A 14,896-nucleotide genomic window follows, 5' to 3' on the forward strand; every position below is an offset into this window, starting at 1 on the left:
GGCTGCCAGCAGCGGTGGCTGTGCTGCTGCTCTCGGGGAGCTGCTGTGCTTGTGTTGTGTTGTACTTGTGAGCCGGTCACCTCCCCCCGGCTGGGACGGTATTAAAAGGTGCATTGTATTGCCTTCACCTCCTCCACACGCACAGTGCTCTGACTGTGTGGCTTAATGCGGTTGGGGGCGGGGGGGGAAGCAACAGACGTATCAATGTAAATTTTAGTGTATTAAGCTTTTCTCCCTAAATTCTTCATCTTGAAGAAAATGAAAAGTAGGCATTCCCTGCATACTTGTGGTTGCAAAGTCTGACAAATGTTAAGCTTTTTTGTTTTAACATATGACATGCATCATACTGCAGACTAAGAAAATAAAACACAAGGGAACCTATTAAGTCTGGTAACTTAAAATACTTTCTGCTGTATTTCTTCTGGAAGTGTTTGCTGTCTTTGTCCTAGAGGGCAACTAGAACTAACTTCCCTTATAACCTGACCTCCTTTTTTTCTGGTAGAAGAAATTTATTCTTGCAAGCTAAAATAAATACTAGAAAACATGAACTTGTCTGAGTAATTGAAGGCAGGATGGAAGCTGTTAAGTTTAATGCTGAACTGATCTTTTAACAGAGGGCTTGGAGGAGCTGGTGAAACAAAAAGGCTTTATGGATGGTGTATATGCATTTGAATATTATCCAGCTACCCCAGGGAAGTACGTTGTCACGATTACATGGGGTGGGCACAACATCCCAAAAAGGTGAGTTAGAAGTAGCTTTTTTGGAGTTTTTGTGCCCTTCGGTGGGTTGTGTAGTTGATGGGCTTTTAAAGCAATGCTGACCTTTGAAGAAACTCTGGGGGGACAAAGTTAGTGGCAAGTGGTTGCTGTGACAGTTTATCGACAGTTTATGACATTTTAGGGCGGCAGAGGCTTATGTTGGGAAAGCTTTGAAGGGTGATTCGCATCAGTCTTGCTAAACCCAAAATGGTGAATACAAAAAACAATTAAACTTGGTGGATCATGCAGCTTGGATGTTGCTGTGAGTTTTTGAAGGGATCTGTTGTTTTAGTGTCCAGGGTTACAGCGAGCAGTGCAAGCCGAGTATTTGCCACTCAGGATTTGTGGTGCAAGATGTAAGCACGTGACGGGTTCGATGCCCTCTCTGCTAGAAAGACAGTCTGCTGGGCACTGTGCCACCACATGATAGCGTCTATTAATTTGGGAACTCCAATGTAAAGCCTCATTAAAATGCTTGGGGAAAACCATAGATGCTGTATTTGTCCCCGTTTCTAATCCGATGCTTTGCTTTTCTCTTGTAGTCCCTTCGAAGTTCAAGTGGGTCATGAAGCAGGTCCTCAGAAAGTGCGAGCCTGGGGGCCAGGACTGCATGAGGGGATTGTGGGCAAATCGGCTGACTTCGTGGTAGAGTCCATTGGCACAGAAGTTGGCTCTCTTGGTATGTTACTTAGTTTGCTTGAAATATTTATATATTGCAATGCTAGCAGCGTACTCATGAGAAACGATAGCTTTCCCAGCAGTAAAAAAACCATGTCTGTAAGACGTTTTTATATCAGAGTATCAAAGGCAAGTCCTAGAGACAGGAGCTTGCGTGATGGAGAGTGTTAATCTGTGGTTTTGTGGGATGAGATCCAGAAGGGAATGTTGGATTATCTCCTATATTGCTGAAGAAGGGTGACAGAGAGCATCAGGCGTGGTTATGGCTAATAAAAAGCAGTTTGGGGAAATGGTGTTAAGTTAGCAGCCACCACAAACCTAACACAAGGAACCTACTTGTTCCTTTTTCAGGCTTTGCAATAGAAGGCCCTTCTCAGGCTAAAATTGAGTGTGATGACAAGAACGACGGCTCATGTGATGTGAAGTATTGGCCCAAAGAGCCCGGTGAATATGCTGTGCACATCATGTGCGATGATGAGGACATAAAAGACAGCCCTTACATGGCCTTCATCCGACCGGCTTCAGGAGACTTCAACCCAGATAAGGTGATGTATAAGAGTTCACCCATGACATAACACGTCTTTGGTATAACTACAGTAGAGATGTTTCTGAAGGCTTCTGGTAACAGACTTGACTCTTAAGCTGCCTCTACTTAAAGCTCTGAATTTGCCATGCTCCAGCCAGGTATTACTCAGCTTTTTCTAATAACACTGTTGTGGTTTTGGTTTAATGTAATGAAAACTTGCTGAATTAGTCCAAATTCTCAACTTTCACACTAGCCTCTACTTGTATCCCGTGCTTCATGGGTTTTGTGGGAAGGGGAAGGTCTTTAGAAATAAATCACTTAGTTTTACTTCTCTTTCTGAACTGCAAGCTAAGAGTCTTGGGGTGTTTTTTTTAGGTGAAGGCTTATGGCCCAGGCTTGGAGAGGACTGGCTGTATAGTGAACAATCCTGCTGAGTTCACAGTTGAAACCAAGGACGCTGGGAAAGCACCTCTGAAGATGTATGCGCAGGTAAAAAGCCAAAGGCAGCTATGTGAAACTTCAGCAAAAGGGCTTTAATACTGTTGAGAAAAATGCCTTAAGTATTTCTACTCGCTTACACACCACTTAATACTGGGCATGTGTAATTCTCTCAAAGCTCTGTGCTTTGACCTGTGTAATGTAGTCAGGCAACAAACCTAACTCAAGACAAGGTGACTTCTCTCTGGCGTATGAAATACGTGGCTTTGCTTCCTTACTTGGAGTCTCCTCAGCAAAGCAAGCTGTAATTTCCTGGAGTTGTCGTTTGGAAGCACCCGAAGTGTCTCTGAGCCTGTGAATTTCAGGCGAGCTTGTTAAAATATGTGTTGTAGGATGGTGTTAGGAATGAACAAGTGTTAGATGAGGAAGACTTACAGGAGTGTAATTTGCATGTTTCTTCAGTATTTCTGAGCTGCAGTTCTGGGGGAAAAAAAAACCCACACACATTTTGGAACAGTCTTGGGTTGTTCAAACTATACAAACATTTTTAAAGTACCTGAACCTTCTTGTATTACTGCTTTTTAGGATGGAGAAGGAAACCCTATCGATATCCAGATAAAGAGCAAGCCTGATGGTGCATTTGCCTGTTCCTATGTGCCAGTTAAACCAATCAAACATACGATTTCTGTTGTCTGGGGAGGAGCTAACGTGCCCAATAGCCCATTTAGGGTAAGTACAGAGGTGGATATTACTAGTTCTAGCCAAGTAGGACATTCGTGCTCACAACTACTTGTCATTACAACTCGGATGATGAAACCCTTCTGTGAACTTCAAGGTGTGCTCTTCTGCTCCCTATTTTGGGAATCTATCCACTTGAAAAAAGCTTTCTGTTTTCACAAGCTCACACGTCTGAGGTCTCCTATCAGTCCAGCTGTAGCCTGAGGGAGTCAGGGCAATTCACTCTTACTTTGGTACTGTTTTCCTGTAGCCTCTGTCCAAGCAATGCTCTGACTTCACTGTGATCACGAGCATGACACAGATGTATGATTCTGACCCTTGTGAATCCGTATAGGTCCTTATAGGTCAAGGGAGTCATCCTCAAAAAGTGAAAGTGTTTGGACCTGGCGTGGAGAGAACTGGCCTGAAAGCGAACGAGCCGACCCACTTCACTGTTGACTGCACAGATGCAGGAGAAGGTAAAGGCAGGCTGGGCTGTTGCTGTGGTATCAGAACCACAGGTCATGCAAGGGGGAGGATTCTGTACTGTTTCATGCCAGTTTTCCTTGTTTCATGGAAAAAACCTTGGGAAGCAGAACATTGCAATGAATTGTGATGTGATCTGTTACCTCAGTTAACGTGGTGACTTGAACAGCTACTGGAAATGGGAATGTGCTGGCTGTTTGGCTAGCAATGTCTGTACTGTCCAGTAGCAAAACCTCCATTTGCTTTTCCTAGGTGATGTCAGCGTTGGAATTAAGTGTGATGCTCGTGTGGTCAGCGATGAGGAAGAAGACATAGATTTCGACATCATCCACAATGCTAATGATACGTTCACAGTGAAATACGCACCACCTGCCGCTGGGCGCTACACTATTAAAGTGCTTTTCGCAGGAGAGGTTTGTAATCTTTGTTTTGCAGCCTGATGTTTCTAGAGTCTGTTTATCTGCTCTTTGATCACCGAGCATGTGCCAGTTCACAGCTGGCTGGGGCAGTTTACAGCTGGCTCCTTCTATTTCAGCTCACATGCACTTTGCTTGGTCACTGTTTCTAAAAACACTTTTGTAGTACTTGAAGGTACACAAATGAGAGGGGTTGGCTGGAGACACTGAAGTTCAAGCACGTGATGTGTTGGGCTGGCATAATGAGCGCGGTCTCAGTGAGGGGACAAAGCTGCTTTCTAAAGGATGGAAAACCTAAGTGACTCTCCAAGGAACATGGGAATAAAAATAAGTTTTCCTTAAAATAAAAGGGATAGAGGCCCTTGCAAACTGTCTAGCTGTTAACTTTGCCCTAGACTTTGAATGATACTACTCAGTAAGGCAGAGCAGAGTGTTTAAGTCAGGCAAAATTTTACTCACGATGGTGCTGGAGTTAAAGCAGAAGTATCTTAAAATGATTCTCTGTCAAGTTTCAGCTAGTGAAGAGTGACCTGGTTATGTTTAGAGCTGTGTTTCTGTTGCAGGAAATTCCTGCCAGCCCATTCAGAGTTAAAGTGGACCCCTCACACGATGCCAGCAAAGTGAAAGCTGAAGGACCTGGGCTGAACAAAACTGGTGAGAGCTGGGTTGAGATGGCGTGGCCAGTGCTGGATGGTGAGGGGCTGTTGTGGGGGAGCCACTGCCCATTGCTGGGATGCAGCGATGCAGTCCTGGATACAGCAGGGTGGGGTGCCAGGCTATTGGAAACGACTCAGTTCCCTTGGCATTTTGCTTGACTGGGCTTTATAGGTACCGATTGCTTCTTGGGAAGAGTTTCTATGTGTAAGCTCTGCATAAATTAGAATTAACATTTTTCTTCAGGAGTGGAAAACGGCAAGCCAACGCACTTCACTGTGTTCACCAAGGGAGCTGGAAAAGCGCCGCTGGATGTGCAGTTCAGCAGCCCAGTGCCGGGAGAGGCAGTGGCAGATCTGGATATCATTGACAACTATGACTATTCCCACACTGTTAGGTACACTCCAATACAGCAGGTAGGTCCGACTCCTGCAGGAATACACGAGTGAACGGCTCATGTTGCCGTCACCTCCCTCCCTGGTTACCCGTACACAGAGGAACGAGTAGATAAAACTTGCTAGGGTGTCCTGTTCCCCAGGATCCCTAAAGCCTGCAGGACAATTGGGATTGGAAAGCAGTAATGCAGTTTTCTGGTGTAGTTATTGATAGCTTGTCACCGTTTCCTTTTCTGGGAACGAGTGAGATACTGAAGCAGTAGCGCACAGCTCATGTTGTCATTCCACACTTTACCAGTCGAAGAGGAAAGATGGCCAACCTTCCTGGGGTCCGAAACGGAGCCGGCTGCTGCACCAGCTGCTCTGGGCTGCTGCGGTCCTGCGAAGTCAGGGCTGTGGTGTGCTGCCTCTCACAAGCTGCTGTTGTCAAAGGAGCTGTAGTGCAAACCAGAGCAGGGACAAAAAGCACAGCGTTTGGGTGATGGTGCAGCAGCTCCCCAGTAGGAAAGTGAACAAGTCAGTGCTGAGGAGGGAGGCTGGGCTGCAGATGAAATGTATCAAAGTATTTGTCTGTATTTGAGGTTTGCCCTTAGGTTGGAAGAAAATTCAGTCTACCTCGTTTTGGTTCACAGACAGATGCTTCCTAGCAACACCATTAAAGAGCTGAAAGTGGAAGCTGCTAATAACTAGAAATATTTTTCTTATGCTGTGCTTGCATGTTTGTAAAGGATGATTAAACGCCAGAATGCACAAATGTCATGTATTTCTGAAAATGTAGGTGCTGTAGCGCTGAGGTGAAAGTGTTCTGCTGCTCTGGTTCTGCTGAACAAACACATGAGCTACTCGGTCATCTGCACCAGCTTCCTTGAATATAGCTGTATAAAAGTGGACTGATATGGAGGACTGCAGCATTATTCATCTGATAATGCTGGATTAGCATTCTTGGAAGCACCATAAAGCTAGCGTTTGTTTTTGGATAAAGCAGTTGCATGATCTCAGGATGTGGCTGGCGTGCCTGTTTGGAGAAGCTTTTGCTTGTTCAGTCAGGGTTGGTATGCAGAAGGGAGCAAAGTCATCTGAGCTCTGTGTGTGTGAGCAGTACCAGATTGCGATGTTTCACATGAAAAGCAGTGGTGAAACAAGCCGGGATGCCCAAACCAGGTTTCCTACTTGGGCCTTCCATCTGGAGGAGTACCTTGGGTCACGGAGGAGCTGTGGGCTTACAGGAGATGCTTGCAGATAGCAATGGTTAAAGAGAGGAGATGAAAATAGACTGCACAGTAGTTAGAGTAGCCTTGTTGTCTCTCCAGGCTGTGAGTGTGTAGGTTGTTCCTGGACACCGTCTTTCTCAGGTTCATAAGCAGTAGCTTACGAATGAGACTCTGGACTCTTCAGAGCCGGGGGAGGAAGGGCTAGGTAGTTAAATTCCTGAGGGGCCGCGTCAGCAGCAGAGGAGCCTTGGTTTAATGCTGTTTGCTCAGCCTTATCTATCTTGCGGTGTTGCCACAGCTACCCGTGTGTGTGTTTTCTAAAAACAACCAAGAATAATCATGGAAGCTATTCACTAGCTTGCGTGAAACATCCATGATTATTTCACTTGGGAGCTGAACCGGCCAAGAACGAAAAGTAAGCAAACAGTGAATATAGCTAAAATATGGACTGTGGTAGGAGAGAATAAAAGGAGCACACATCGTGGGCTGGAGCTTGCCATGGCTGTGTGGTATTCCAGCCAAAATATACAAGAGCATTAATCTTTCTGACTTGTAGAGCTTAAACCCCTGGTATTTCAGATGCTGTAATAATACAGCCTCTTTGCAGGCTTGGTTTTGGCCTGGCCTCTCCATGCAGTGGAAGGGGATACCTGGTCTGGAGCACTGGGACATTCATTCAGCTGGCAGGTTTGAGCGCCGGGAGGCTGGGAGCCAGCCTGAGCCGGAGGTTTTGCCGGGCAGCTTGAATGTAGTCTAATTAAATGTTGGAAAGAACTGTCTTTTTCTCTCTTCCTGTATTAAATAAAAACCATTTAAGACTTTGAAGGGCTGCAGTGGGATGAAAGCTTGAGAGTCCATAAACCAGTAAGTTTGGCAGTGGTCAGCTAAAATGGATTAGGTGAAGTGGTTATGTACTGCTCGGATGTTGGTGCGTCTGTATGAAGTGAGGAACTGAGCTAACTTGTAAATTCTCCAACTAGGGTCCAATGAAGGTTTTGGTAACTTATGGTGGTGATCCTATCCCTAAAAGCCCTTTCACTGTGGGCATTGCTGCTCCGCTAGACCTGAGCAAAGTTAAAGTCAATGGACTCGAAAACAGTAAGTACCTCTGGGCTGGAAGCCCCATAGCCTGCCTCTGAAGTGTCTCCTGAATCTGGGCGATAGCCAGCATGTCCTGCTGGAACAGAAGTGGGCAAAACAATCTTCTTTTTAACTTGCTACAGTTGGCGATCAACCAGCTCCAACTTTATAGCTTGACCACTCTGACTTAGCTGGTCCTCTTGAGGACTGAATTTCAATTTAGATTTTTTGGGGTTTTTTTTTGGCAAAGATTAATAGCAGTGTGGACAAAGCATGTGTTGGGGTTTAGGCCTTTGTGGTGAACAGAGCTGGACTCTTCACCAGGCTGGGCACCTGCTGATGAAATCTGGTTTCCTTGGGGCTAGATGGCTGTTTGTTCAAATATATGTAACTGCTACAGTGCAGAATGTCATTCATACAGTCTCTTTGTTTCCTAAAAGCAGAAGAACTTAGGGCTGTGAAATACTGTTGCGTTCCTGAAATGAGCTTCTGATAATGTCAGGCCATGTCTTACAGGCTTGTTTAGCGCTGTAGCTTTGTAGCTCCAATTAACCAAAGCACTTGTTTATTTTTTTGTTCAGTTTGGCAGGGTCTTTTGCATGCAGAGGGATGCAGACTGAGCAGGGCTCTGCCAGTGCTTGCTCCCTTGCTGGTATGTGCATGAGAGATTTCTTGGAGCACTGTCTGATGTTGAGTACTTAATGTAGTAATTAATGTAGTAATATGGGTTTTGTCTTTTTCAGGAGTGGAAGTAGGGAAGGATCAGGAATTTGTAATTGACACCAAAGGAGCTGGTGGGCAAGGTAAACTGGATGTTAATATTTCTAGTCCTATGAGGAAAGCTGTGCCATGTCTGGTGGAACCGGTTCTGGGTAAGGAGTGCAGCACTGCAAAATACATCCCAAGGGAAGAAGGACTGTATGTGGTGGATGTGAGTTATGATGGCAACCCAATCCCAGGGAGCCCCTATACTGTGGAGGCCACGCTACCTCCAGACCCCTCCAAGGTAAGTGAATGGTTTAGGGCTGTAACAGCAATTGATACCTGAAAACTGAATTGTGGGTTATTGCATGAGACTTGGCTTGGTTTTGGCCAAACCAGACCTGGGAACATCCTTACTTGGAGCGCTGAGTCGTTCCTTTTGCAGGCTCCGTGACTCATGGAAGTCATTCCTATAACACTGTATTTGAAAAAACATTGAACTAAGAATACTGCAAGCATCCTGCGTAGTGTGGCAAATACAAGTATTGCTCCTAATTTAATAGAAGTTGGCCTCATGAGTATCTCGACTGTATTAATTGAGATGCTTCTTTCTAAGGAAATAGATTTCAAGAAAAACGTGTGTACAGCTATCAAATATTTTAATGTTTCTACCTTTTATATCCCATGGCTATATAAAAACAGCTATGGTGAGAGTATGAATATCCTTGCCTAGAAACCTCTTTGGAGGAGAGATACTTCACAGTAAAACTGGGAGGAGTGGCAAAGGAGACGTTGCTTTCTGCATATTTTTAAGAGCTTGTTAATCGAGTCCCATATAAAAACAAGTCTAACTAGGCAGTCTGTGCTGGCAATAACATGAAAAAATGAGTTTAGCTCAACTGCATATTCTCTTCTAGGTAAAAGCTCATGGTCCAGGTCTTCGAGGGGGCCTTGTTGGAAAACCGGCCCAGTTCACAATAGATACCAAAGGGGCAGGAACTGGAGGTTTGGGTTTGACGGTAGAAGGCCCGTGTGAAGCTAAAATTGAGTGCTCGGACAATGGCGATGGAACCTGCTCCGTCTCCTACCTGCCTACGAAGCCTGGAGAGTATTTCGTAAACATCCTCTTCGAAGAAGTTCACATTCCTGGTTCGCCATTTAAGGCAGACATAGAAATGCCGTTTGATGTCTCTAAAGTCATTGCCATGGGCCCGGGTCTGGAACGTGGTAAAGTAGGTGAGGCAGGGCTGCTGAACGTCGACTGCACGGAAGCAGGTCCCGGGGACCTGCGGGTGGACATGGTGTCGGATGCTGGTTCCAAAGCTGAGGTCCAGATCGATGATAACAAAGACGGGACCTATGTCGTAACGTACGTGCCGCTCTCGGCTGGCATGTACACGATCAAGATGAGATACGGAGGAGAGCAAGTGCCTAAATTCCCAGCCCGGGTCAAAGTGGAGCCAGCTGTGGACACAAGCAGAGTTAAAGTGTTTGGGCCAGGAGTGGAAGGGAAAGGTGAGAATAACTGTTGTTATCAGAGTTTGTAGGACTTGCGGGTCTTTATCCTGCACAGAGTATTCTGAGCATTAAAAGTTGCAATAGCCTTGTGTGTTCCCATGGTGACCCTCAGACGGGGGTGTTTCGTTATGTTCCCAAATGAGTTGTTTATCATGCTGGTTCACAAAATGTTTTATCATTGGAAAGACATGCGGTTCTTGAAGTGACTCTTCAAAACGTATCCTGCAGATGTCTTCCGAGAAGCTACAACTGAATTCACTGTGGATGCTCGACCTCTAACGAAGGCTGGTGGTGACCACATCAGGACGCAGATCACGAGCCCGTCCGGCTCTCCTGTGGACTGTCTCATGCAAGACAATGCTGATGGAATGTATTCAGTAGAGTACACGCCATTTGAAAAGGGTAACCTCTGGGTTTGTTTTTTTTTTTTAACTTGAAAGGAAAGCTAAGAGCAAGCAGCTCTTCTGACACTTTCATTTGGCAAACTGCTGAGGTCTGCCAGTAACTTGTTGGCATCTTAGCAAGATTTTTGCTAGTAGAGGAGCTAATTCTGCAGGAAGTAGCTCTATTTTAACTTGAAGAACTGACTTTTACAGTAACTTGGCTTCAGAAAAACAGTGCGTAGATGCATCTTGGTTATGAAATACTAGTGAAGTCTTGTGACATGCAGGAGGAAGCTCTTACCCATATACTGACATTTAAGTCTGTAGCATCTTGTAGAAGTGATGTTAAGTGATGAGAATATTTAGGGAATTCAGGACGTGTTTTCCTCCTCTGAACAGGTCTGCACACAGTCAGCGTAACGTACGATGGCGTACCTGTGCCAAACAGTCCCTTCAGAGTGAACGTGACAGAGGGCTGCCATCCGTCACGTGTGAAGGCACAAGGACCCGGACTCAAAGAAGCTTTCACAAATCAGCCAAACGCCTTTTCAGTTGTCACCAGGTAACTGGGCCTACTTGATCCTTAAGGAATATCTGAGGGAGGGAGGAGTGTAGTGGGCTGTGTGATGCAGGATGCTAAACCCAGTACAAACATTTATAAAAAGGCCAAGCTCTGTCCTTCTGATTACTGTGTGTGCTACCTCATCGTGTACTGAGCACTCTGCTCTGCGGAGATTAGGGGTTGGTAGTGGTTGAGGATAAAATTCTAGGAAAATGCGAGTGAGGTTATGCTGAACGGCTTTGCATGCCAGAGCACGCTGAAGGCTGGACATCAGAAGTCAGGTTTCCAATAAGGGTAAAAATGCAGCCAGAGCACGCGAAGGCTATGAAGCTGCTGTTAGAAACAGGTAATTCTAACAATGTGCGTTTCTGTCTTGCAGAGGGGCAGGAATTGGTGGCCTTGGAATAACTGTTGAAGGACCTTCAGAGTCTAAAATTAGCTGTAAAGATAACAAAGATGGGAGCTGCAGCGCCGAGTATGTTCCTTATGTTCCAGGAGACTACGATGTTAACATCACGTATGGGGGAGAGCATATTCCTGGTAAGAGCTCTTGCTCAGTGGCTTTCAGAAGAGGGAAGGCGTTGAGATAAGGACTCGGTGCCTTGGTTGCATCTCACTCATGCTGGGGGATGTTGAGGTTTTGACTTTCTGCTTTTCCTGGGAATTCAGGCAGAAACAGCGGTGGTGTTTGTTCCTCACACCGGGCAGGGAAGTGTGGAGCACTTTGTGCTGTGGTGTGGTAGTTTTGAGGAAGGGCTGCAGTCTCTTCTCTTTTCTGAAATGGCCTCTGTGGAGGAGCCTCGTTGAGACTGTAGCACCCGTGGGGGGAACAAAAGAGCGGGTACAGATGGGTGGGATAGGGAAAGGGACGCTAGCCCTTGACAAATAACTGGTATTACGCACAAGTGGTGCGTGATACATGAGGTCAAGAAAATAGCCCTTTGGTATGTGGATGCCTTCAAGACTCTGTTCTGCAGTGAGATGGTCTAGTGGGTGAGCTTGTCATGGGGATTATATTAAACACTGCAAGTTTTGGTCACTGCAGAAAGCATAGTAACTGTTGCCTAAACCAGGCATTTACCTGTGTATGCATTTGCACTGGACGTTAAGCTGAAGTGAAGTAGGTTTAAGGAATGTTCCAAGTACATCTGGCATCCACCAGTTCACGATTAAAAGAAGGATATTTTGCTTGATACCAAGAATTAAATGCTCCTAAATGCCAGACACATTTTGATGCGATGTTCAAGTCCTTACGTGCTGTCATACAACATACATCTAGATATTCTTTCCTAGACATTGTGAGTGAGCCGATTCTTTCCCATTGGTCCCATTTTATTTGTCAACATACTGAACTTCGTAAAATATGAAGGATACAAGTACCTACATGACGTTTTGTTTGCACTTCTGGTTTCTTTCATGCATTTTTTTCTGAGGCATGAGAAGCAGATGGATCACAACCGAATTGTTGAGTAGACAGTGAAAATGTAGAAGCACCATCATTACACTTCTGGCTTTTGCAGAAGCAGAGAAGTAGCGTGGAGGCTGTGGGGTTGTCATTCCTGCCTGAGGTTGAGGGATAGTAATAAAAAAGCCCAAGGAAAAGTAGGGAAAAAGACCTTTGGTTTCCTGTAACTGTTAACTCTGTGGTGTTTAACATTTGCTGCATTAACTTCCAGGCAGTCCTTTCAAGGTTCCTGTGAAGGATGTTGTGGATCCCACCAAGGTGAAGATAGCAGGACCAGGTCTGGGAACAGCTGTTCGAGCCAAAATCCCACAGTCCTTCACTGTAGACACCAGCAAGGCAGGAGTAGCACCCATTGAGGTGGTGGTGGCAGGACCCAGAGGTAAGAACCGAAGTACTCCATCCAGCTGTGCCCCCATCTCTGTGTTTGTGTGGGTGACATGGTCCTGGCCCTGCTTGCAAGTGGTGTCACCGCTTGAATGAGCATTTCCCTCTGTTCCTGTTCATCCAGCGTGTGCACCTTGACAGCTGACCTATGTTTCATGCTGTAAAAGGAGGAGAACTGTGTCGTAGGTAGTACTGCTTTGGGTAGTGTCTTTGATGTCTTTATCCTAATCTTCAGAGCTGGGAGAAGTGACGTGAGTAACCATCACTGGTGAACAATTGTGGTTTAGATTTAGACATCAAAAAGTAAATCCAAAGTCTCACACATGAATGGTGACTTGGGAAACCCGTGTCACTGGGTTGCGGGAGTCGCTGAAACACGGTGGAACCCCTCAGTGGTCCCCAGAGAGCAGCAAGGCCCTCAAGCGATAGCGTTAATGATGTTTGCATTAACCTAGGAAGCTGTGTCTCGGTGGCACAGTATCTCGACAGCGAGTACCTTCTGGCGGCAAGCCTCACCTTGCTAGGAGGCGAGAGCTGCTTCCCCACTCGAGTGTCAGGTCACGCTGGTGTGGGTGCCCCTCAGGTAACCCTTCTTTAATTTTAGCGGATGAGACGGATTCCCAGGGATGGCGCTCCCCATTGAAAGCGATTTCGGATTTCTTTAAAGGTGATCCAAAGGGTGACACTGAGACAGGTTTGAACTCTCACTAACTACTGGCAATTTTGGCTCTCGGAAATCCAACTGGCAACAGCAAGAATCATCTGGAGGAGGGAGTGGGAACCAACGGCGTTGCTTTTAGGCTTTGCATGGCAACTATACGTTTCTTTTGCGCTCGCTTTACTGCTAATCCTTCCTGAGTTTTAAAGCCAACTTGTAATTGTAGACTGCTTTGTGTGTTGATCTGAACCGATATGTCACGTAATCTGCTGTAGATTTAGCTTAATGCAAATTGAAATAATTGATCCTGCTTTCTTAGGACTTTGGCAGTTTGCAGGGCTCTCCTGCCTAGGCAGCGAGCCTGCCTTTCCAAATACCTGATTGTGAAAGACTCAGTTGGTGAATGCTATGCACCAGCTGGCTTTAGGGCTCAATTCTGTGCAGTGAATCCCAGTAACAGTATATAATCTTGTAAATGACAGTTCAGGCAATTATAACCATTACTCATTCTCTGTCTCGAACTACCTTCAGTGTATTTTGAGCAATTGCTCTTGACCTGCACTGTACAGAAAGGCAGATTTTTCTTCAGTATTTTCATGCTAGCTTCTGTTTACAGCGAGAAGACGGGAGCGCAGAGAGCGGTGGATAACAAATCTGTCTCAAATCAATGGCTCTTGAATACAAAATAAGGGAAACTGATCACTGATCCATGCCTATTGCCTTCATTAAAAAAAAAAAAAAAGAAATTTAGCTTGTTGCAAACTGTAAATGAGCAGTGCCTCTTGGAGCTTTGTGCAGTAAATGGCTGGTGAGGAATTGAGTTTTAATAGCACAGCTGAGGAAATTGTCTGTTGCTTTTTTAGGAGTTGTGGAGCCTGTTAATGTAGTAGACAACGGAGATGGAACCCACACGGTGGTGTACACCCCTACGCAGGAGGGACCCTATATGATCTCTGTCAAATACGCTGATGAAGAGATTCCTCGCAGGTAAGGTGATGAAGATGAACTGAAGATTTAGTGACCTGATCGTGATCTCCCAGCACATGAGCACTGTTTAAGGACTAGCTGTGGTCCTTTCAGCTTAACCAGTGCAGCTCCTTGCACAACTTCAGGGTTCAGCGGTGGTTTGATCCTGCTGCACCTACAGCAGAGACGCCGTAGGGGAGGTATATCCACACCTCAGCGTGTGCTGCAGTAACTATCAGCCGTTGACTTAGGAGGAAGGGGCAATAACAGGTTTCCCTTTAAGTCCCTTCAAGGTGAAGGTGCTTCCTACGTATGATGCCAGTAAAGTGACGGCGAGCGGACCAGGTCTCAGTTCCTACGGCATACCAGCCAGCCTGCCTGTGGAGTTCGCTGTGGATGCTAAGGATGCCGGGCAGGGACTTCTGGCTGTACAGATCACTGTAAGTAACTACAAAACCAAGCAGGAGTGGAAACACGTTGTTCTAGGTGGGCACGAGTGGCGCCTCTTGGAAGCGTCCACAGCTGTACCCTGGCATACCCAGTGTCCTGGAGACTGGGCTGTGGGCTGGACCTTAAGCTCTGGTACAGGAAAGTCTTGCACTCTGCGTTTGTGAAGCTCTTGAGGCTGCTTTTGTGAGACTTCTGTCTCATCACCTGTGCTACATTTGGCTCTTGGTTAACCTTACACTCTGCAAATGCCCAAAATGAGATAAATAGTTTCTTGTAAGATTATGAAAATGCTGGAATTCAAAATGGAGACAGTCTTCTAGCAGTGTAGTTCAGCAAGGCCATGAAATAACATCCACACTGAGCATTACATGATGATAAATTAACAAAAAAGTCTCCCTCAAGGTTGCCAGAAGTTATAAGCTGCTTAAGGAGATACTACAGGAATGTT

General features: G+C 45.8%; 1 protein-coding gene across 1 annotated transcript in view; it reads left to right on the plus strand.

The window, feature by feature from the left end:
• The window catches only part of FLNB (filamin B, beta), a gene marked incomplete at its 5' end in the record, with an annotated part of 48,411 nt that overhangs the window by 11,318 nt on the left and 22,197 nt on the right, over window positions 1-14,896 (plus strand). Inside the window, 19 exons of the mRNA XM_009577438.1 lie at window positions 615-741; window positions 1,302-1,438; window positions 1,789-1,982; window positions 2,339-2,452; window positions 2,987-3,130; window positions 3,474-3,597; window positions 3,857-4,017; window positions 4,584-4,674; window positions 4,921-5,090; window positions 7,261-7,378; window positions 8,104-8,366; window positions 8,980-9,577; window positions 9,809-9,982; window positions 10,363-10,525; window positions 10,905-11,065; window positions 12,202-12,369; window positions 12,979-13,068; window positions 13,896-14,019; window positions 14,282-14,438. Of these exons, the coding sequence (XP_009575733.1) occupies window positions 615-741; window positions 1,302-1,438; window positions 1,789-1,982; window positions 2,339-2,452; window positions 2,987-3,130; window positions 3,474-3,597; window positions 3,857-4,017; window positions 4,584-4,674; window positions 4,921-5,090; window positions 7,261-7,378; window positions 8,104-8,366; window positions 8,980-9,577; window positions 9,809-9,982; window positions 10,363-10,525; window positions 10,905-11,065; window positions 12,202-12,369; window positions 12,979-13,068; window positions 13,896-14,019; window positions 14,282-14,438 (3,278 nt within the window). The remainder of the gene's footprint in view (window positions 1-614; window positions 742-1,301; window positions 1,439-1,788; window positions 1,983-2,338; window positions 2,453-2,986; window positions 3,131-3,473; window positions 3,598-3,856; window positions 4,018-4,583; window positions 4,675-4,920; window positions 5,091-7,260; window positions 7,379-8,103; window positions 8,367-8,979; window positions 9,578-9,808; window positions 9,983-10,362; window positions 10,526-10,904; window positions 11,066-12,201; window positions 12,370-12,978; window positions 13,069-13,895; window positions 14,020-14,281; window positions 14,439-14,896) is intronic.

This window comes from Fulmarus glacialis, unplaced genomic scaffold (genome assembly GCF_000690835.1).
Source record: "Fulmarus glacialis isolate BGI_N327 unplaced genomic scaffold, ASM69083v1 scaffold11785, whole genome shotgun sequence".
In the NCBI taxonomy this organism is placed as follows: domain Eukaryota; kingdom Metazoa; phylum Chordata; class Aves; order Procellariiformes; family Procellariidae; genus Fulmarus; species Fulmarus glacialis.